Source organism: Hylobates moloch, unplaced genomic scaffold (genome assembly GCF_009828535.3).
Source record: "Hylobates moloch isolate HMO894 unplaced genomic scaffold, HMol_V3 SCAFFOLD_3, whole genome shotgun sequence".
Lineage (NCBI taxonomy): Eukaryota > Metazoa > Chordata > Mammalia > Primates > Hylobatidae > Hylobates > Hylobates moloch.
In genome coordinates, this window is record NW_026652278.1 from 84,434,655 (window position 1) to 84,457,622 (window position 22,968).

Sequence of the window (22,968 nt, forward strand, 5' to 3'; positions counted from 1 at the left end):
TTGTTCAATTCCTACCTATGAGTGAGAACATGCGGTGTTTGGTTTTTTGTCCTTGTGACAGTTTGCTGAGAATGATGGTTTCCAGCTTCATCCATGTCCCTGCAAAGGACATGAACTCATCCTTTTTTATGGCTGCATAGTATTCCATGGTGCATATGTGCCACATTTTCTTAATCCAGTCTATCACTGATAGACATTTGGGTTGGTTCCAAGTCTTTGCTATTGTGAATTGTGCTGCAATAAACATATGTGTGCATGTGTCTTTATAGCAGCATGATTTATAATCCTTTGGGTATATACCCGGTAATGGGATGGTTGGGTCAAATGATATTTCTGGTTCTAGATCCTTGAGAAATCGCCACACTGTCTTCCACAATGGTTGAACTAGTTTCCAGTCCCACCAACAGTGTAAAAGTGTTCCTACTTCTCCGCATCCTTCCAGCACCTGTTGTTTCCTGACTTTTTAATGATCACCATTCTAACTGGTGTGAGATGGTATCTCATTGTGGTTTTGATTTGCATTTCTCTGATGGTCAGTGATGATGAGCATTTTTTCATGTGTCTATTGGTTGCATAAATGTCTTCTTTTGAGAAGTGTCTGTTCATATCCTTTGCCCACTTTTTGATGGGGTTTTTTTTTCTTGTAAATTTGTTTGAGTTGTTTGTAGATTGTGGATATTAGCCCTTTGTCAGATGAGTAGACTGCAAAATTTGTTTCCCATTCTGTAGGTTGCCTGTTCACTCTGATGGTAGTTTCTTTTGCTGTGCAGAAGCTCTTTAGTTTAATTAGATCCCATTTGTCAATTTTGGCTTTTGTTGCCATTGCTTTTGGTGTTTTAGACATGAAGTCCTTGCCCATGCCTATGTCCTGAATGGTATTGCCTAGGTTTTCTTCTAGGGTTTTTATGGTTTTAGGTCTAACATGTAAGTCTTTAATCCATCTTGAATTAATTTTTGTATAAGGTGTAAGGAAGGGATCCAGTTTCAGCTTTCTGCATATGGCTAGCCAGTTTTCCCAGCACCGTTTATTAAATAGGGGATCCTTTCCCCATTTCTTGTTTTTGTCAGGTTTGTCAAAGATCAGATGGTTGTAGATGTGTGGTGTTATTTCTGAGGGCTCTGTTCTGTTCCATGGGTCTATATCTCTGTTTTGGTACCAATACCATGCTGTTTTGGTTACTGTAGCCTTGTAGTATAGTTTGAAGTCAGGTAGCATGATGCCTCCAGCTCTGTTCTTTTGGCTTAGGATTGTCTTGGCAATGCAGGCTCTTTTTTGGTTCCATATGAACTTTAAAGTAGTTTTTCCCAATTCTTTGAAGAAAGTCATTGGTAGTTTGATGGGGATTGCACTGATCTATAAATTACCTTGGGAGTATGGCCATTTTCACGATATTGATTCTTCCTATCCATGAGCATGGAATGTTCTTCCATTTGTTTGTATCCTTTTATTTCATTGAGCAGTGGTTTGTAGTTCTCCTTGAAGAGGTCCTTCACATCCCTTGTAAGTTGGATGCCTAGGTATTTTATTCTCTTTGAAGCAATTGTGAATGGGAGTTCACTCATGATCTGGCTCTCTGTTTGTCTGTTATTGGTGTATCAGAATGCCTGTGATTTTTGCACATTGATTTTGTATCCTGAGACTTTGCCGAAGTTCCTTATCAGCTTAAGGAGATTTTGGGCTGAGACGATGGAGTTTCTAAATATACAATCACGTCATCTGCAAACAGGGACTATTTGACTTCCTCTTTTCCTAACTGAATACCCTTTATTTCTTTCTCCTGCCTGATTACCCTGGCCAGAATTTCCAACACTATGTTGAATAAGAGTGGTGAGAGAGGGCATCCCTGTGTTGTGCCAGGTTTCAAAGGGAATGCTTCCAGTTTTTGCCCATTCAGTATGATATTGGCTGTGGGTCTGTCATAAATAACTCTTATTATTTTGAGCTACATCCCATCAATACCTAATTTATTGAGAATTTTTAGCATGAAGGGTTGAATTTTGTCAAAGGCCTTTTCTGCATCTACTGAGATAATCGTGGTTTTTGTCATTGGTTCTGTTTGCATGCTGGATTACATTTATTGATTTGTGTATGTTGAACCAGCCTTGCATCCCAGGGATGAAGCCCACTTGATCGTGGTGGATAAGCTTTCTGATGTACTGCCAGATTCAGTTTGCCAGTATTTTATTGAGGATTTTCGCATTGATGTTCATTAGGCATATTGGTCTAAAATTCTCTTTTTTTGTTTTCTCTGCCAGGCTTTGGTATCAGGATGATGCTGGCCTCATAAAATGAGTTAGGGAGGATTCCCTCTTTTTCTATTGATTGGAATAGTTTCGCCAAACTGACGTGATTTTTAAAATTCCCTACATGGTCAATGTGCAGATTTAAGGACCCCTACACTCAGTAGCCCTGGGGTAGGGTTGGGGGATTCATATGTTTAACAAGCAGCCTAGAGTCTCCTGATAGCCTGGGCAAGCTTTAAAAGGCCCTGCGGACATTCAGATGAAACAAAGGTGCACAGAACCTATATCTCTGCCATTTATAAGCTGGGGGCCTTGGGCAAGGAAGGTAGTCAACCTCCGTATTCCTCAGTTCCTCAGCTGTAAAATGGGGATGATGACTGTGGCTCCTTCGTGGGGTTGTGACGGAGGAACAGGGGACATATGTCCTGGGATCAGCACTGGCAATTTGGCCATTCTTACCATAACACCTGCCGTCTTGGTGACAGCCTGGACAGAAAGCCTTCACACCTTTGAAGTGGCCATAGAGAGGATGAGATACGGATGGGGAGGAGGCATTCCAACTGAAGACCCCTGCTTTGGGCCAAAAACACATGTATGTCTGGTGTCTGGAGTCCTCTTAGGTTGTGACTTTTTAAAAGATACCAGTTGTCCTGCAATTGTGCATTGAGAATCCACTCTATGGCCAACTTATCATCAAAGCATTTGGCTCACCTAGGCTGTTCCCCCAACCCAAGGACCCCATGAAGAAAGGAGTGAGGGTCCCACCCCCAGCACCAGCCACTGGCTGCCCAGAGTCCCTCAGTTCTCGTAAACTTACGCTTTGGAGTAATTCAGAACAAAGTCCACTCCTTTTTCACTATCAAACTGGATATCACGGGGTAAATCCTTGTGGCATTTGGCATCAATGCTCAAGGGGAAGCCAGGGTTCCACTCCATCCATCTGAGCATGAGAAAGGAGAAGAAATTGAGTTAAATGCTGGCCTTTGGTCTGCTCCCTCAGCTGAGGGCCGCCCACACTGTCAGACGATGTTACACGGGGAGATTGATGTACCCAAAATAAAGTCAACACATCATAGGCTGACCCTGTGTCCAGTAAGGTTCTGGGACCTCTTCCAAAGTCCAGCAGCACCAACTTTGCTGTGCCTTGAGCATCAGAGTGGGAACCCTGAGACTGGGCTTACAGTGGTACAGGTGTGAACCACTGCATAAAAAGTTCTGAAAGTAGTCTAGGGAAACCTCACTTACTAGAGGTGACACTGAGCAGTAGAGGCCTGCCTTGCCAGTCACTGGCAGCGTTAAGGCTGCCCAGCCACGCCCAACCTGGACATCCACCATTCTGCCAACTTGGTCAGTGTGTGCCCTGGACTGCGTACATGTCCTGCATGTGGCATTTGGGGAAATGGGACAGTTCTTATGCCTTCACAATAGGACGACAAGGCAGCAGGTGGCCTGGGAGAGGGACGCAGGCACAGACGGCTAAAAGGCTTCCCTCTCTCACCTGCTGGCCAATAGCAGCTTTAAAGATTATTACAATCAAAACAGTTTCCCAAAGACAAGCCATGGACTGCATCCAGTAAACATGCTCAGATCCTGACATCCTTGAAACTTATCCTGTGGCATCGGGCATTTGCGTTTTTGAAAAATGTTTATTTTGCTTTTCTTTTTGTTTACTTATTGACTAAACTTAAATTGTGAAAATGTCAGAGGTATTTGAACCACAGTGACTCCATCTTGAATAGGGGCTGGGTAAAATAAGGCTGAGACCTACTGGGCAGCATTACCAGGAGGTTAGGCATTCTAAGTCACAGGATGAGATAGGACACTGACGCAAGATACAGGGAACAAAGACCTTGCTGATAAAATGGGTTGTGGTAAAGAAGCTGGCCAAAACCCAACAAAACTAAGATGGTGATGAAAGTGACCTCTGTTCATCCTCACTACTCATTATATGCTAATTATAATGCATTAGCATGCTAAAAGACACTCCCACCAGTGCCATGACAGTTTACAAATGCCATAGTAATGTCAGGAAGTTACTCTATATGGTCTAAAAAAGGGAGGAACCTTCAGTTCCTGGAATTGCCCACCCCTTTCCTGGAAAACTCATGAATAATCCAGTAATTGTTTAGCACATGATCACGAAGTAACTATAAGTGTGCTCAGTTGAGTAGCCCATGCTACTGCCCTGCCTATGGAGTAGCCATTCTTTATTGCTTTACTTTCCTAATAAACTTGCTTTCACTTTATGGATTCACCTTGAATTCTTTCCTGCGGAGGTCCAAGAACCCTCTTTTGGGGTCTGCATCAGGATCCCTTTCTGGTAACAAAACCAAAATGAAATCCTGTTAGTTTCTTTGGGGAGGGAGAATGATTTTGTGTTTGTTTAAAAACCAAATTTTACATTTTAGGGTTTTAGCTTTTTCATTTATATTCCTAATTCTCCTTTCTTTTAAAATTTTCTTTTGAGAGGAAAGTAAAGTGTCGAGATTTTGGGTCATAAAAAAGTCCTGAGTTCTTTTAATATGATCTTGTGCTTTGATTTTCCCCAAATCCCAACTGTCACAGTGTCCTCTTGGCCCAGTAGCCTCTCCTTAGGATCAAAAGAAGTGAACAGGGACCGGATATGATCCTTCTGACAGCAAAGGCATTTTGTCAAGTGTTTTCTGTTATGTGGCACCTTACATTTCTCACTGTTGGTTTATTTAGAATATTCTATGTCCTCAGACTTTAAGAAAACCTTCCATTTTTGCTGTTTGTATTAATGCCAATGATAGTATATTAACAAGGATAAAAATGTGGACAAGTCTACAAATTTTTTTTTGTTTGTTTTGGAAAATGACTCAAGGCATCTCCAATATATATCTAAAATTGAGCCATTTAGTAGCCTCACTGGTAGTAATGATCAATTAGTTAGCTATCGTTAGTCATATCAATTTAAATATTACTCATGATTTTCTCTTTGCCTGGACAGTTCAAGGGCTCTAGTTAATTTTACAAGCTCAGTGGAGCTGGATGTTTTTCAGTATGTAAACAATGAGCCATGCAAGGGCATCTGTGCCAGCAAATGGCATTAATGTTTTCTTAAGTGAATAGTCCACTTGGACAGACGTGGAATACTTCTTCAGCACCAAAAAGACCTTCTTGCCCCATGCCCTGCCCTAGTCTGTGGAGGGTGGCAGCACCAATGGGCAGAAATGCCCCATTTGTGTGGTTAGAAGACGATGGCCTCACAGCACATGGGGACAGGACAGCTTGCTTGCTAGTTCACTACTGCCCCCCTGAAACCAAATGTTTATGTCCCTTCCACTGCAGGTCACTGCTGCTTGAGAGACCTTGACAGGCTGACCTGCACAGGAGCCGAAGGCCTGCATGGCCACGGACATTAACTGGTGGAGATGGAATCCCACTCAATTGAGGAAAACCAAGTGGAACACCCAGGCAGAAGGAACAAAGAAGTAGAAAGGCATTTAATTTATTGGAAAAAAAAAGAGAGAGAGAGAGAAAGCAAGAGAGACAGACAGACAGAGAGAGAGAGAGACAGACAGAGAGATCCTAAGGGGATGCAGTTAGTACAATTGGAGTGTAAAAAGACTTTCTGTAACCACAAACATGATTTCTGAATGAAGACTTCAATAGAGAAACAAAAAGAATAGTCACTGTGAGATGTTTGGTCTCTTGTATTAAAAGAAAAACTTTAGACAAATTAAATTTAGCAGAGTTTAACTGAGCAAAGAACAATTCAAGAATCGGGCAGTGCCTAAACCAGAGCAGGCTCAGAGTGACTTTGATGCTGCCTCGTAGTTGGATAGGATTTATGGGCAGAAAAAGGAACGTGACGTACAGAAAATGGAAGTGAGGTACAGAAACAGCCAGATTGGTGATGGCTCAGCATTTGCCTTACTTGAGCCCAGTTTGAACAGCTGGCCACTGTGAGTGGCTGAAGTCTGGCCACTGTGATTGGCTGAGACTTGGTTACTTGCTATGAGAGTAGGTGACAGTCTGTTTATATGTCCAGTTAGGTTACAGTTCACTATGTACAGAGAAACTTTTAGGCTGAATTTAAAATATGTAAGGAGAAAAGTTTAAGCTAAACTCATTAACACCTAGAAGACAGAAGGTGTTCATTCAACAACTAATTATGGAGCACCTACTATGTGCCAGGAAGTGCTTTGTGCAAAATAGAAGAACATGTAACCCAAATACAGGGTGAAACTACAAAGAAGTGGAAGCCATAAATGAAACTATGAGAGACATAAACCAAAAATAAAATTCTAAGCCCCTGAACTGACTGATGGACCCTCCCCTTGGCCAAAGGCATTCCAAAGTTAACCTGAAAAATTAGTTCAGGCCATGATAGGAATGGGTGGCTAAATGTGCCTCATTGTACTCTCCTCCTCTTGGAATTCAGGCACAACTGATCAGCATTCACACCAACACAGAGATGTTAAGCCCGATAGAACAGACTCTTTAAGATTGATAAGAAACATTTACAATTGATTCTACCTGAAGCCTGCTACCTGGAGGCTTCATCTGCATGATAAAAACTTTGTTTCCACAACCCCTCATCTTAACCTAGAAATTTCAAGTTTTTAGATAATAATTCTTTTAAGCAGTTGCCAATCAGAAACTCTTTGAATCTGCCTATGACCTGGAAGCTCCCCTCCCCCAAGTTGTCCCACCTTTCCAAAACCGAACCACTGTCCATCTTACATGTATTGACTGATGTCTTATGTCTCCCTAAAATGTACAAAAGCAAGCTGTACCCCAACTACCTTGGGTGCATGTTCTCAGGATCTCCTGGGGCTGCATCATGGGCCACTGGTCACTCATATTTGGCTCAGAATAAATCTTTTCAAATATTTCACAGAGTGTGACTCTTTTCATTAACAGATATGAAAGCCAGATACAGATGTAATATGCAAGGAGTAAAAGCTCCAAAAGGAGAGAGAGTAATATATGGAGAAGTGAAAAAAATCAAAGAAATAAAAGAACTCCTTTAAGCTGAAAAATACTTCAATATCTTAAGTCTGTGAAAGGAAATTAAATTTTAGGACTCCAAACTCATTTAGCCAAAGGGAAATGTCAAGCTGGGAACTGTGTCATGCAAACCTGCCTCCCCCTTTTGGTTCCTAAATAAGATGGCTATGATGAAAAGCTACATGTCTCCACCATATTTTGCTCACAAGGAAATTCCTAGTGAACCATTAAAATTTCACCATGGCAATGCAAATTGATAGCTTATCTTTACAAGTGCAGTCACCCACCAGATACAAATGCATATCTGATTGTTCCCCTGCCTTACTTTATCTATGTTCTCTTACGCAAAATGCAGACTCCCTGCATTTTTCCTCTGCCTCATTTGTTTATGTCATCTTATGTTAAAAAAATGCAGATTCACTGAGTCAGAGAAAGGCACGAATGACTATTTTTCCCTGCCCTGCTCTTACATGAAAATTGTGTACTTCTCAATATCCCGCCCTTTCCCCTTTAAATTTGGAGCCCTCAAAATCACCTTCAGAGAAAGGCATAGTGCTGTCTCCCGGGCATGCGTCCTTAACCTTCGCAAATAAATCTCCTAAAATGATTGAGACTTGTCTCATCATTTTTCTCAATGACAAGTCCCAGGTGGGGGGGAAAAAAAAGGAAAAAGATACACCCAGTTATATACTGATTAAATTTTAAAATGTCCAAGAGACAGGAGAAACAGACAGAGAGAGAAGGAAAGAGATGCAGAGAGAGGAAGAAAGTGGGGGAGGGAGGGAGATAGAAACTCTAGGAAAAGAAATAATCAAACTGTCATTAGATTTCTCCTCTGTCATTCTGAAAATGGGAAGACTGAAGTGTATACAGACTTTTTTTAGACAGTCATCTAAGCCTCTCATATCGTCATCAATGAGGGCAGGGGAATTTGTCTGAGGGGATGGGTAGGGGGACAGGAGGACAAACACAGACTCAGATCCTACACTACACATGGACCTTCTGAGGAAATTAATTGAACACGTTCAGCTGAACAAAAATTAAATTAGAATGAATCAATAAACTCCTAAATACAGCAAAGAATATTCATTATAAAACTATAGCAAATATAATAGTAAACAAAGAAAGAAAAATATGAGAGGGATGTTTATCACTACTACCACTACTTGTTTTGGGAATTCCAGCCATGCAATAAGAAAAGAATATCAGTGGTGTAGATAATGGAAAGTAAGAGACAAAATTATTAACAATTAGATAATATGAGCATATTAACTAACCAGACTCACTAACAACAAACAAACAAAAACAAGTGATTAGAACCAATGAAAGAATTCAGAAAGGGACCAACACGTAGTAAATGTAAGAAACAAGTAATTTATGTTTATCCCAGCAATATTTTTGCAAGCAGAAAAATATCCCACTCAGAACAGCAAATGCTAAATGTAGAGTAGCTAGAAAGGTGAAGGACCTGCATGAAGAAAACTAGACATTCTATGGACGGACATTGACACAGGATCTAGAGAGGTGGAAAGACACGCTGTGTTCTTGGATGGAAAGACTGAATCTCACTAAAATGCCAACACAGTTATGTGAAGTTCAAAGTAATTCTCATTATGAAAATCTTAAGAAAGAACAGCGAGATATGAAACAGACATTAACATTTATTAGAAAGTTATGATAACCAAAAGCTGGTGCTGGGGTCTGGAGTAGAAAAATAGGCTAACACATAAAGTGCAGAAACCGACCCAGAAACTATGTGTACGTAATACAAAACTCGCCAACATTTATCCAGTGCTTTCTATGTGCCTACTACTATTCTCTGTGTTTTCATGGTTTAACCTATTATCTCAAACCCCTAAAAGGAAGGCACTGTTATTTCCCCCATTTTACAGGTGAGGGAACTGAGGCACAGACAGATTAAACAACTTTCACAGGACTGGAGAAAGTGCCAGTAAGTGTGAGTTGAACCCAGACACTCGAATCCAGAGCTCATGACTGCCATCCTATGCCAGCTTGTACCGTGGGTATCACCAAGTCAGGAGGAAGGACATCATCCCTGTCATCCAAGTCAGGAACGAATGCTACCGGGAGAGTTCCACCCAGGGACGTATGAAAACACGTGGCAGGAGTGGGGCATGGTGGCACACGCCTGTAGCCCCAGCTACTTGGGAGGCTGACGTGGGAGGATGGATTGAGCCTGGGAGTTTGAGGCAGCAGTGAACCATGATCATGCCACTGCACTCCAGCCTAGGAAACAGACTCCTGTCTCAAAAAAAAAAAAAAAAAAAAAAGTAGATGAATGAAAGGTCTAAACTCAAAGAGGAAATTATAAAAGTATTAGACAAAATTACAGGGGAAGTATTTGGGTAACACTGGGATGGAGAGGGTTTTCTTAAGCAAAGCAGGAAACCCAAAAGTTAATAGATGTAAACAATATATAGTTAATAAAATAAAGAACTAAAATCTCCTGTGGCAAAAGCAACAGAAGACAAATAATAAATGCTATACATATGTAACAAATGGATACTATCCTGATATAGAAAGAGCTCCTTTAGATTAATAATTGAAAGAACAATAGGGAAAAAAAGCTTATAAATAGGCAATGCAGTGATGCTTAACTTAGTGGTCAGGGGAGTGCAGACGAAAACAACCACAAGGTCTTAGGGATTTTTAGACTGTCAAACAAGGTCATCGGGTACCGACAAATGTATGGATGGGTAAAAGTATCTTTTCATACACTGTTGGTAGGACTGCAAATTACTACACAATTTTGTGAAAGGATTTTTGTCGGTATTTCTTAAGATGAAAAAATGCTGATTTGTTCCAGCAATCTGAGTTCTGGAAATGGATCTGCCATTAATTAAAGCACCAGTACATCAAGATGTTTGTACAAGGTTGGTTCTGGCAGCATTGTTTGTACTGCAAAACCCAAAAAAACCGAACACATCTACAAATGGGAAATGAACTGAATGTCAGTGAATAGGCGAATGGCTAAGTAAATTATGGTGCATTCCCAGAAGGCAAGGAATAAGTAGCAGTTTAAGAAGGGGAAAATAAATGAGATACTATTTCACACACAAGAATGAAAACATCTGAAGATGCGAAGTGTTGATGATGTAGGGGAACAGTGAATCTCAGAAACAGTTGCTGGCAGAATGCCTTTGGAAAACAATCAGCAATATCTAGAAAGCTTAAAAACACATGTGGTCTGCAACCCTGCAACTCTACTTCTTGGAATATTCCCTACAGTAACTCTTCCATGAGAGCACAGAGAGATGTGTGAGAAAGCTCCCTGTCGCTTGGTTTGTAACAGCTAGAAATTAAAGACAGTCTGCCTGCCCATCAGCAGGAGAGCAGACGAGCACATGGGTTATTCAGATACTGATGTGCCATGAAGAAGTTAACTGCATGAACCACAGCTATCTGTGTCAACCAGATCCTCTTCAATACTTAGTGATGAGTGAAACGTGCAGGTCACATAATGATTAGATTAAATTATATCGATTAACAAACACCTATACTTTGCCATTTACTGCTGTGTGTGAGTGTGCATGTAACACAGACAGATGTGGTCACAGTGGGAGAGCACAAGCTGTGGGCTATGACCTGGGTCTGCTTCTCCTTCTCCTTGCGTGGCTGAGTGAGTAAGGAGGGCCTGCAAGAAGCACCAGCTTTCTGACATAGTGGGGACTATTCTTAGTCATTGCTTTACTTCCAAACTCTGATCTAGAAGCCTGATAAATCTTCTGAGAAAGAGGAACTTCAGGATTGTGCAGACAGTGCAAAGTTCAGTGTTTCCTGAACGGAAGCAAAGGACGGTTTCTGAAAAGGACGGATGAGTGGAAGGAGGAAGAAAAAAATGATTAAATCTAAGAAAGGGGGAAACAATCTCACCAGAAGCCCCCTGCTGCAAGATTGTGATAATGTTAAGTAGCTCCCAGATAATTGGGCTAGTTTGTGTTATCTTAGATGAGTAGATAGCAAAGTCTAATTAGGTCCCCACTAATTCATACTAAAGTGTTAGTGGCTTATAACAAATTAAATGAATTTTACGGGCATTTTATCTTAACCCAGATTCACAGGCCAGAAGTACTCTGAGAATGGCTGCAGGGGCTTTGCCACAGGTGGCTGAAACAGGGAGGGAGGCCAAGGAAGAAGCATAGAAACAACAGCCCTTTGGGATGGGAGGCAGAGCTCAAGCACAACGTGTGCACTGCACCAGGTATAAAAGTCTGGAAACACATCATATGGTGCCTGAGCTGAGAGGCTTGCGCACAAATACTCTAAAACAAATCATACATTTATAAACCCTTAACATGACCCACAGCACAGCAGGTTACTCTCCCACACTTGACGCTAATGGCATGTAAGTTTTATTTTTGATTTTTCAATTGGGAAATAGAATATATAAAATATGTATGGATATGTATGTATGCAAACACACACTCACACATGCAGAAAAATGTACAAAACACCTGTACGAACACCATCCAGGTAAAAAATCAGAACATTGTCCGTACCCTCATCCCCTACCTCTCCCAATCAACCCTCCTTCCATCCCCAGTAATCACCATCCTCGGCTTTATGATAGTCATTTTCTTGTTATTGTTTAAGGTTCCGCTATGACACACCTCCCTAAACAATTTAATTCCAAAAGTTATGAATTGGCCAGACACGCTCCTGGCTTCTTTCCTTCAACACTGCGTCGGTGAGATTTGTCCATGTTAGCAGCAGCTTGTTGATTTTCCTTGCTGTGTAGAATTTTCCTTGATAATTTATTTGTCTGTTCTACTGTTGTTGGACATTGAGTTGTTGCCATTTTTTGGCCATCATGAGTAATGCTGTTGTGAGTATCCAGGTGCACATGCACACAAATTTGGATCCCACTATAGGATTTCTGGGTCGTAGATTATAATGTAGCTTCAGTTTTACGACATATTGCTAAATTGTTTTCCATGGAGGTCATATCAACTTGTCCTCCTGCCAGCGGTATCTGAGTGTTCCCAGCCCTCTGGATCTTCTTTAATACTGAGGTGTTGTCAGTTGTTGAAGTGTTGCCCATCTGGGGGGCATGTGTGTGGTAGGAGCAGCAGTTCACTGTGATCTTCTGATTTCCCCGATTCCTAATGAAGCTGAACACCTTTTGTATACTTGCTGCTTATATTTTGTACATTAACTACCCAAACCTCTTGCCCATTTTCTAGTGAATGACACTCCCCTTCTTAAAGATTTGTAGGTCCTTCACATACTAGGAATAATTCTTGTCAGTCACTCCATGACTTGCCTTCACTCTCTCCTGGTGTCTTTCAATGAACAGAGTGTCCTTATCTTGAGGGAGGCAAACTTACCAATCTTTTCCTTTGTGTTTAATATGTTCTGAGTCTTATTTGAAAAATCCTTTTAGCTTGAGACCTGGAAGAATAATCACCTGTAGTCTAAATGTCTTAACAGTTTTGCCTTTAACTTTTAAGTCTAATCAACCCCAATCTGAGTCTCTTGAATGGCAAGAGGTGGAGTCTGATTTCTTCTCCTTCTCCTTCAGCCCTCCATGGTGGCTGGCCCCTGTCCTCGAGATGCATGTCCAGTGGCCCAGTGCCACCCATCAGCCGAGCCCTCTGTAACAGACCCAGTACCCACATACATGTGACTGTTTCTTGTTTCTTTATTCTGTTTCATGGAATGTTTTTTATGAAAACGGGGATGGAGCTAAAGACAGTTTTGAGGTGGGGCAATTGTGTTTTTGGTGTGGGATTTCTCACCCCTTGACAGCAGTGGGTGTCTAGACGGGCATAGGGGAAGAAGGAGCTACAGGGTTGAGAGATGCTGTTCCAACTTAGAAAAATTAAGAAAAATGAAGATACTGCTCAGTTATGGCAAGTGTTTGGTGAAACAGAGATCCATACATGGCTTGTGAAAACTGGTTAAAGATTTTTTTTTTTTTTTTTTTTTGAGATGGAGTCTCGCTCTGTCGCCCAGCCTGGAGTGCAGTGGCGCAATCTCGGCTCACTGCAAGCTCCACCTCCCAGGTTCACACCATTCTCCTGCCTCAGCCTCCCGAGTAGCTGGGACTACAGGCACCCGCCACCACGCCCGGCTAATTTTTTGTAGTTTTTAGTAGAGTCGGGGTTTCACTGTGTTAGCCAGGATGGTCTCAATCTCCTGACCTGGTGATCCACCCGCCTCAGCCTCCCAAATGGTTAAAGATTTTTGAGGAGAAATTTGTCAATGTATACTAACAACTTTTACTACTTGCTAATTTCACATCTGGGCATCTGTCCTAGGAAAATACTTAATAATGCATACAAATTTCACATACAAGGGTTTTCACATTGCTTATAAGAATACAAAAATTAGAAACCTCCTAAATGCCCAGGGAAGCTGGGTGTTTAAGTGAATGATGAGGCATCCATCCAATGGAATAGTACATAGAAACTAGAATAATGTTTATGACGAGATTTTGAAAATATGGGAAAATGATTTTTGCTACACTGCTAAAGGGCAGCAAGGAGGATGCAAAGTGATATGTATAGCACAATGCCAAATTTTAAAAAGTGAATAAAACAAAGTGAAAACAACTAAACATGAATTTTTATGAAAACATTCATAAAATTCATAATTCATACAGAAAATAGGTATTTTTCTGCCTCTATATTATTTTCCTTCTTTTACTTTTTTGAGTTAAAAAAACAACCCAGATATACTACATATTCCTTGTAAGAAGTTCAACTATTGAGGTATATGTAGAAAAGTATCACAATATTGGCTCCCAAAGGCCCCTCCACAACCCAGGTAACTTCACTGTCCATGTAGAATGATTTCTTCCACTTCCTTCCCTTGGAAGGAGGCACAGACTCAAAAGTTTCCAGAGGCCAAAGCAGGAAATGAAATGAAAGAAAACCTTCATATAGACAACAGACAGGTGTGGACTGGGGAAGCCTGAAGAATATCTCTGTTTACTCAAAAGTCAATAATGATCCATCAAGCACTTGTAGAGGCTGGATACAGCCCATCAGCCATCCATTTCCAGAGAAGCATTCTGTAATGTGTTATTATTATTATCTTCCAAAAATCTTCATTGAGATACATTTACATACCATTAAATTCACCCCTTAAAAGTATGCTATTGAAATATTTTAATATATTTGCAGAGTTGTATGTATAACCATCATTATAACCCAATTCTGAAATAATCTAATCCCCAAAGGAAGCCTCAAATCCATTAACACTCACTCCTTGTTCCCCCTTCCCAACTCCTAGTCCTAGGCAACTACTCACCTACTAATCTGACTCTGTGGGTTTGCCTATTCTGGACATTTCATACAGATAGAATCATACAGTATGGAGTCTTCCGTAAATGAGTTTTCCATTTAGCATATTTTTGAAGTTCATTCAGTGTTTGGCATCTGTCTATAGTTCATTTCTTTTCTTTTCTTGAAATGGAGTCTTGCTCTGTCGCCCAGGCTGGAGTGCAGTGGTGGGATCTAGGCTCACTGCAACCTCCACCTCCTGGGTTCAAGTGATTCTCCTGCGTTAGCCTCCTGAATAGCTAGGATTACAGGCGTGCACCAACATGCCCAGCTAATTTTTGTATTTTTGTAGACATGGGGTTTCACCATGTTGGCCAGGTTGGTCTCAAACTCCTGACCTCAAGTGATCCACCTGTCTCAACCTCCCAAAGTGCTAGGATTACAGGCGTGAGCCTCTGCGTCTGGCATTCATTCCTTTTTAATGCCAAAAAATATCCCATTGTATGGATAAACTATATTTTGTTTATATATTCCTCAGTTAATGGAATTTAGGTTGTTTCTACTTTTTGACTATTGTGAACAATGGTGCTATAAATACGTGTGTACAAGTTTTTGTATAGACATGTGGTTTCAATATTCTTGGATAGAGGCCTAGGAGTAGAATTGCTGGGTCACATTGTAGCTGGATTTAAGATTTCGAGGAACCACTAAACTGTTTTCTGAAGTGGCTGCATCATCTTACATTCTGGTAGCAGCATCAGGGTTCCAGTTTCTCCACATCCTTGGCAGCACTTGTTACTATCTTTTTTATTCTAACCATTTTAGTGGGTGTGAAATTGTATCTTGTGGTTTTGATTTGAAATTTCCTAATGATTAATAATGTTGAGCATATTTTCACGTGCTTATTGGAGATTCACAAATTTTCTCTGGAGAACTATTTAATTAAATCCTTTGCTAATTTTTAAACTGGGTTATTTGTACAGAATATTTTAAAATTGAGTTGTCAGAGTTCTTTATATATTCTGGATACAAATCCCTTATCAGGCATATGATTTAGATCTGTGGATTGTCTTTTCACTTTATTGATGATGTCCTTTGAAGCACAGATCTTTTACATTTTAATGACATCTAACTTGGCTACTTTCTTTTGCTGCCTGTGTTCTTGGTGCCATATCTAAGAGGCTTTGCTGAACCCAAGATTATGAAGACTTACTCGTATGTTTTCTTCCAAGAGTGTTATGTTGTTAGCCCTTACTTTTAGATCTATCATTCATTTTGAATTAATTTTAAAATTTATCTAGCAGCGTTATTGAAATATAATGCACTTACTATAAAGTTTATCCATTTGAAGTGTTCAATTCAAGGATGTTTAGTATTAATTTTTACACAATGGACAACCATCAGTTTTAGAACACTTTCATCCCCGGCAAAAGGAACACTGTATCCTTTAGCTGTCACTCCCATGACCAATTCCTCATTCCCTGCTCCTAGGCAACCAGTAATCTACTTTGTATCTGTACAGATTTTTCTTGTACAGAAATTTCATATAAAAGGAATCATACAATATATGATCTTTTGTGACTGGCTTCTTTCACTTAGCATAATGTTTTTGAGATTCATCCATGTTGTAACAAGTGTCAGTATTTCATTCTTTTATCATGGTCAAATTATATAGATATACTATATTTTATCCATTCATCCATTAATGGACTTTTGGGTTGTGTACACCTTTTGATAGTTACAGGTAATGCTGCTATAATCATGCATGTACAAGTTTTTGTGTGGGCATATGTTTCCATTTGTTGGGAATATGCTTAAGAGTGGAAATGCTGTCATACTGTAACTCTCTGTTGAACAGTCAGGAGCTAGCAGACTGTTTCCCAAGCAGCTGTGCCATTTTACATTCCCACCAGCAGCGTATGAGGGTTCTGATTTCTCCACATCCTTGTCAACACTTGTTCTTGTCGGATTTTTTGATTCTAGCCATCCTAGTGAGTATCAAGTGGTATCTCATTGTGGTGTTGATTTGCATTTCCTAGATGACTAAGGGGTCCTTGGAGAAATATCTATTCAGATCCTCACTCATTTTTTTCATTTTTAAATTGGACTATTTTTCTTTATTGAGTTGTAAGAGTTCTTTATAAATTATGGATGGAAGACCCTTATCAGATATCCAATTTGTAAATATTTCTTCCATTCTGTGGTTCATCTTTTTCACTTTCTTGATGGTGTCCTTTGAAACATAAAGGTTTGTAAATTTGATGACATCACTTTATCACTTTATTTTTCTTTTGTTGCTGATGCTTTTGGTGCAATATCAAGAGTCCTTTGTCAAATCCAAAGTCATGAAGGTTTACTCCTGTGTTTTCTTGAAAGAGTTTTATAGTTTTAGCTCTCACATTTCGGTAGGTATTTGACCCATTTTGTGTAAAAAAAATTTTGTGTTTATTTATCTATATGGTGTGAGCTAAGCATCCAACTTCATTCTTTTGCATGTGGCTATCCAGTTTTGCTAGGACCATTTGTTGACAAGACTATTCTTTCTCTGTTAAACTGTCTTGCTGCTTCTGTCAAAAATTAATTGGCCATAAGTGTAAGGGCTTATTTCTGGATTTCTCAAGTCTATTTCATTGATCCATACATCTATCCTTATGCCAATATCACATTGTCTTGAATACCATAGCTGTGTAGTAATTTTGATATTGAGAAGTGCAAGTCCTCCATCTTTGTTTTCTTTTTATCAAGATTGTTTTGGCTATTCTGGGTCCCTTCCATTTCCATATGAATTTGCAGAATTGACAGCTTGTCAATTTCTGCAAAGAAATCAGCTAGAATTTTGATAAGGGTTGTGTTGAACCTGTACATTACTTTGTGGGGTATTGCCATTTTAACAAAATTAAGTCCTCTGATTCATGAACATGAAATGTCTTTCAACCTATTTAGATCTTCTTTAATTATGTTAAACAATGTTTTGTACTTTCATTGTACAAGTCTCAGACTACTTTGTTAAATTTATTCATAAATGTTTATTGTTTTTGATGCTATTGTAAATTGAACTTTTTCTTACTTTTATTTTCACATAGTTGGTTGTTAATGTATAGAAAAACAATTGATTATCTTGTATCTTGCAACCTTGGTGGTTTATTAGTTCTAATAGTTTCTTTTGGTGAATGCCTTCAGATTTTCTATATATAAGATCATGTCAGAGTGGAGCCAAGATGGCCGAATAGGAACAGCTGCAGTCTACAGCTACCAGTGTGAGTGACATAGAAGATGGGTGATTTCTGCATTTCCTTCTGAGGTACCGGGTTCATCTCACTAGGGAGTGCCAAACAGTGGGTGCAGGACAGTCGGTGCAGCGCACCGTGTGCGAGCCAAAGCAGGGCGAGGCATTGCCGCCCTCGGGAAGTGCAAGGGGTCAGGGAGTTCCCTTTCCTAGTCAAAGAAAGGGGCAACAGACAGCACCTGGAAAATCAGGTCAGTCCCACCCTAATACTGCGCTTTTCCAACGGGCTTGGAAAATGGCACACCAGGAGATTGTGTCCCGCAACCGGCTCGGAGGGTCCTACACCCACGGAGTCTCGCTGATTGCTAGCACAGCAGTCTGATATCAAACTGCAAGGCGGCAGCAAGGCTGGGGGAGGGGTGCCCGCCATTGCCCAGGCTTGCTTAGGTAAACAAAGCAGCCAGGAAGCTTGAACTGGGTGGAGCCCACCACAGCTCAAGGAGGCCTGCCTGCCTCTGTAGGCTCCACCTCTGGGGGCAGGGCACAGACAAACAAAAAGACAGCAGGAACCTCTGCAGTCTTAAATGTCCCTGTCTGACAGCTTTGAAGAGAGTAGTGGTTCTCCCAGCACGCAGCTGGAGATCTGAGAACGGGCAGACTGCCTCCTAAGGTGGGTCCCTGACCTCCGAGCAGCCTAACTGGGAGGCAACCCCCAGTAGGGACAGACTGACACCTCACTCGGCCAGGTAATCCTCTGAGACAAAACTTCCAGAGGAACAATCAGACAGCTGAATTTGTGGTCCACGAAAATCCGCTGTTATGCAGCCATCGCTGCTGACGCCCAGCCAAACAGGGTCTAGAGTGGACCTCTAGCAAACTCCAACAGACCTGCAGCTGAGGGTCCTGTCTGGTAGAAGGAAAACTAAGAAACAGAAAGGACATCCACACCAAAAACCCATCTGTACATCACCATCATCAAAGACCAAAAGTAGATAAAACCACAAAGATAGGGAAAAAACAGAGCAGAAAAACTGGAAATTCTAAAAAGCAGAGCACCTCTCCGCCTCCAAAGGAATGCAGTTCCTCACCAGAAACGGAACAAAGCTGGATGGAGAATGACTTTGACGAGTTGACAGAAGAAGGCTTCAGATGATCAAGCTACTCCGAGCTACAGGAGGAAATTCAAACCAATGGCAAAGAAATTAAAAACTTTGAAAAAAAATAGATGAATGTATAACTAATCATTCAAAATCTGGTCAGTCCCACCCTAATACTGCGCTTTTCCAACGGGCTTGGAAAACGGCACACCAGGAGATTGTGTCCCGCAACCGGCTCGGAGGGTCCTACACCCACGGAGTCTCGCTGATTGCTAGCACAGCAGTCTGGTATCAAACTGCAAGGCGGCAGCAAGGCTGGGGGAGGGGCGCCCGCCATTGCCCAGGCTTGCTTAGGTAAACCAATGCAGATAACCAATGCAGAGAAGGGCTTAAAGGAGCTGATGGAGCTGAAAGCCAAGTTTCAAGAACTATGTGAAGATTGCAGAAGACTCGGTAGCTGATGCAATCAACTGGAAGAAAGGGTATCAGCGATGGAAGATGAAATGAATGAAATGAAGCGAGAAAAGAATAAAAAGAAATGAACAAAGCCTCCAAGAAATTTGGGACTATGTGAAAAGACCAAACCTATGTCTGATTGGTGTACCTGATAGTGACCGGGAGAATGGAACCAAGTTGGAAAACACTCTGAAAGATATTATCCAGGAGAACTTCCCCAATCTAGCAAGGCACGCTAACATTCAGATTCAGGAAATACAGAGAAAGCCACAAAGATACTCCTCGAGAAGAGCAACTCCAAGACACATAATTGTCAGATTCACCAAAGTTGAAATGAAGGAAAAAACGTTAAGGGCGGCCAGAGAGAAAGGTCGGGTTACCCACAAAGGGAAGCCCATCAGACTAACAGCTGATCTCTCGGCAGAAACTCTACAAGCCAGAAGAGAGTGGGGGCTGATACTCAACATTCTTAAAGAAAAGAATTTTCAACCCAGAATCTCATATCCAGCCAAACTAAGCTTCATAAGTGAAGGAGAAATAAAATACTTTACAGACAAGTAAACGCTGAGAGATTTTGTCACCACCAGGCCTGCCTTACAAGAGCTCCTGAAGGAAGCACTAGACATGGAAAGGAACAACTGGTACTAGCCACTGCAAAAACATGCCAAATTGTAAAGACCATAGAGGCTAGGAAGAAACTGTATCAACTAACGAGCAAAATAACCAACTAACATCATAAAGACAAGATTAAATTCACACATAATATTAACTTTAAATACAAATGGGCTAAATGCTCCAATTAAAAGACACAGACTGGCAAATTGGATAAGGAGTCAAGACCCATCAGTGTGCTGTATTCAGGAAACCCATCTCACGTGCAGAGATACACACAGACTCAAAATAAAGGGATGGAGGGAGATCTACCAAGCAGATGGAAAACAAAAAAAGGCAGGGGTTGCAATCCTAGTCTCTGATAAAACAGACTTTAAACCAACAAAGATCAAAAGACACAAAGAAGGCCATTACATAATGGTAAAGGGATCAATTCAACAAGAAGAGCTAACGAGCCTAAATATATATGCACCCAACATAGGAGCACCCAGATTCATAAAGCAAGTCCTGAACGACCTACAAAGAGACTTAAACTCCCACAAAACAATAATGGGAGATTTTAACACCCCATTGTCAACATTAGACAGATCAACCAGACAGAAAGTTAACAAGGATACCCAGGAATTGAACTCAGCTCTGCACCAAGCGGACCTAATAGACATCTACAGAACTCTCCACCCCAAATCAACAGAATATACATTTTTTTTCAGCACCACACCACACCTATTCCAAAATTGACCACATAGTTGGAAGTAAAGCTCTTCTCAGCAAATGTAAAAGAACAGAAATTATAACAAACTGTCTCTCAGACCACAGTGCAATCAAACTAGAACTCAGGATGAAGAATCTCACTCAAAACTGCTCAACTACATGGAAAATGAACAACCTGCTCCTGAATGACTACTGGGTACATAACGAAATGAAGGCAGAAATAAAGATGTTCTTTGAAACCAGTGAGAACAAAGACACAACATACCAGAATCTCTGGGACACATTCAAAGCAGTGTGTAGATGGAAATTTATAGCACTAAATGCCCACAAGAGAAAGCAGGAAAGATACAAAATTGACACCCTAATATCACAATTAAAACAACTAGAGAAGCAAGAGCAAACACATTCAAAAGCTAGCAGAAGGTAAGAAATAACTAAAATCAGAGCAGAACTGAAGGAAATAGAGACACAAAAAACCCTTCAAAAAATTAATGAATCCAAGAGCTGGTTTTTTGAAAAGATCAACAAACTTGATAGACCACTAGCAAGACTAATAAAGAAGAAAAGAGAGAAGAATCAAATAGATGCAATAAAAAATGATAAAGGGGATATCACCACCGATCCCACAGAAATACAATCTACCATCAGAGAATACTACGAACACCTCTATGCAAAGAAACTAGAAAATCTAGAAGAAACGGATAAATTCCTGGACACATACACCCTCCCAAGACTAAACCAGGAAGAAGTTGAATCTCTAAATAGACCAATAACAGGCTCTGAAATTGTGGCAATAATCAACAGCTTACCAACCAAAAAGAGTCCAGGACCTGATGAATTCACAGCCGAATTCTACCAGAGGTACAAGGAGGAACTGGTACCATTCCTTCTGAAACTATTCCAATCGATAGAAAAAGAGGGAATCCTCCCTAACACATTTTATGAAGCCAGCATCATCCTGATACCAAAGCCCGGCAGAGACACAACCAAAAAAGAGAATTTCAGACCAATATCCTTCATGAACATTGTTGCAAAAATCCTAAATAAAATACTGGCAAACCGAATCCAGCAGCACATCAAAAAGCTTATCCACCATGATCAAGTGGGCTTCATCCCTGGGATGCAAGGCTGGTTCAACATACGCAAATCAATAAATGTAATCCAGCATGTAAACAGAACCAAAGACAAAAACCACATGATTATCTCAATATATGCAGAAAAGGTCTTTGACAAAATTCAACAACCCTTCATGCTAAAAACTCTCAATAAATTAGGTATTGATGGGACGTATCTCAAAATCATAAGAGCTATCTATGACAAACCCACAGCCAATATCATACTGAATGGGCAAAAACTGGAAGCATTCCCTTTGAAAACTGGCACAAGACAGGGATGCCCTCTCTCCCCACTCCTATTCAACATAGTGCTGGAAGTTCTGGCCAGGGCAATCAGGCAGGAGAAGGAAATAAAGGGTATTCAATTAGGAAAAGAGGAAGTCAAATTGTCCCTGTCTGCAGATGATATGATTGTATATCTAGAAAACCCCATTGTCTCAGCCCAAAATCTCCTTAATCTGATAAGCAACTTCAGCAAAGTCTCAGGATACAAAATCAATGTACAAAAATCACAAGGATTCTTGTACACCAATCACAGACAAACAGAGAGCCAAATCATGAGTGAACTCCTATTCACAATTGCTTCAAAGAGAATAAAATACCTAGTAATCCAATTTACAAGGGATGTGAAGGACTTCTTCAAGGAGAACTACAAACCACTGCTCAATGAAATAAAAGAGGATACAAACAAAAGGAAGAACATTCCACGCTCATGGGTTGGAAGAATCAATATTGTGAAAATGGCCATACTGCCCAAGGTAATTTATAGATTCAATGCCATCCCCATCAAGCTACCAATGACTTTCTTTACAGAATTGGAAAAAACTACTTTAAAGTTCATATGGAGCCAAAAAAGAGCCTGCATTGCCAAGTGAATCCTAAGCCAAAAGAACAAACCTGGAGGCATCACGCTACCTGAATTCAAACTATACTACAAGGCTACAGTAACCAAAACAGCATGGTACTGGTACCAAAACAGAGACGACATAGATCAATGCATCAGAACAGAGCCCTCAGAAATAATGCCGCATATCTACAAATATCCGATCTTTGACAAACGTGACAAAAACAAGCAATGGGAAAAGGATTCCCTGTTTAATAAATGGTGCTGGGAAAACTGGCTAGCCATATATAGAAAGCTGAAACTGGATCCCTTCCTTACACCTTATACAAAAATTAATTCAAGATTGATTAAAGACTTACATGTTAGACCTAAAACCATAAAAACCCTAGAAGAAAACCTAGGCAATACCATTCAGGACATAGGCATGGGCAAGGACTTC

General features: G+C 40.6%; 1 protein-coding gene across 4 annotated transcripts in view; it reads right to left on the minus strand.

Moving 5' to 3' along the window:
- Positions 1-22,968, minus strand: part of ALOX5 (arachidonate 5-lipoxygenase) — a 76,359-nt gene that overhangs the window by 30,721 nt on the left and 22,670 nt on the right. For 3 of the 4 annotated variants that reach the window (XM_058435792.1, XM_032142624.2, XM_058435793.1), the window contains one exon: positions 3,062-3,184. In XM_058435792.1, the coding sequence (XP_058291775.1) occupies positions 3,062-3,184 (123 nt within the window). Of the gene's footprint in view, positions 1-3,061; positions 3,185-4,499; positions 4,547-22,968 lie in introns of those variants that run through there. The other variant, XM_058435794.1, reaches the window with a different exon arrangement.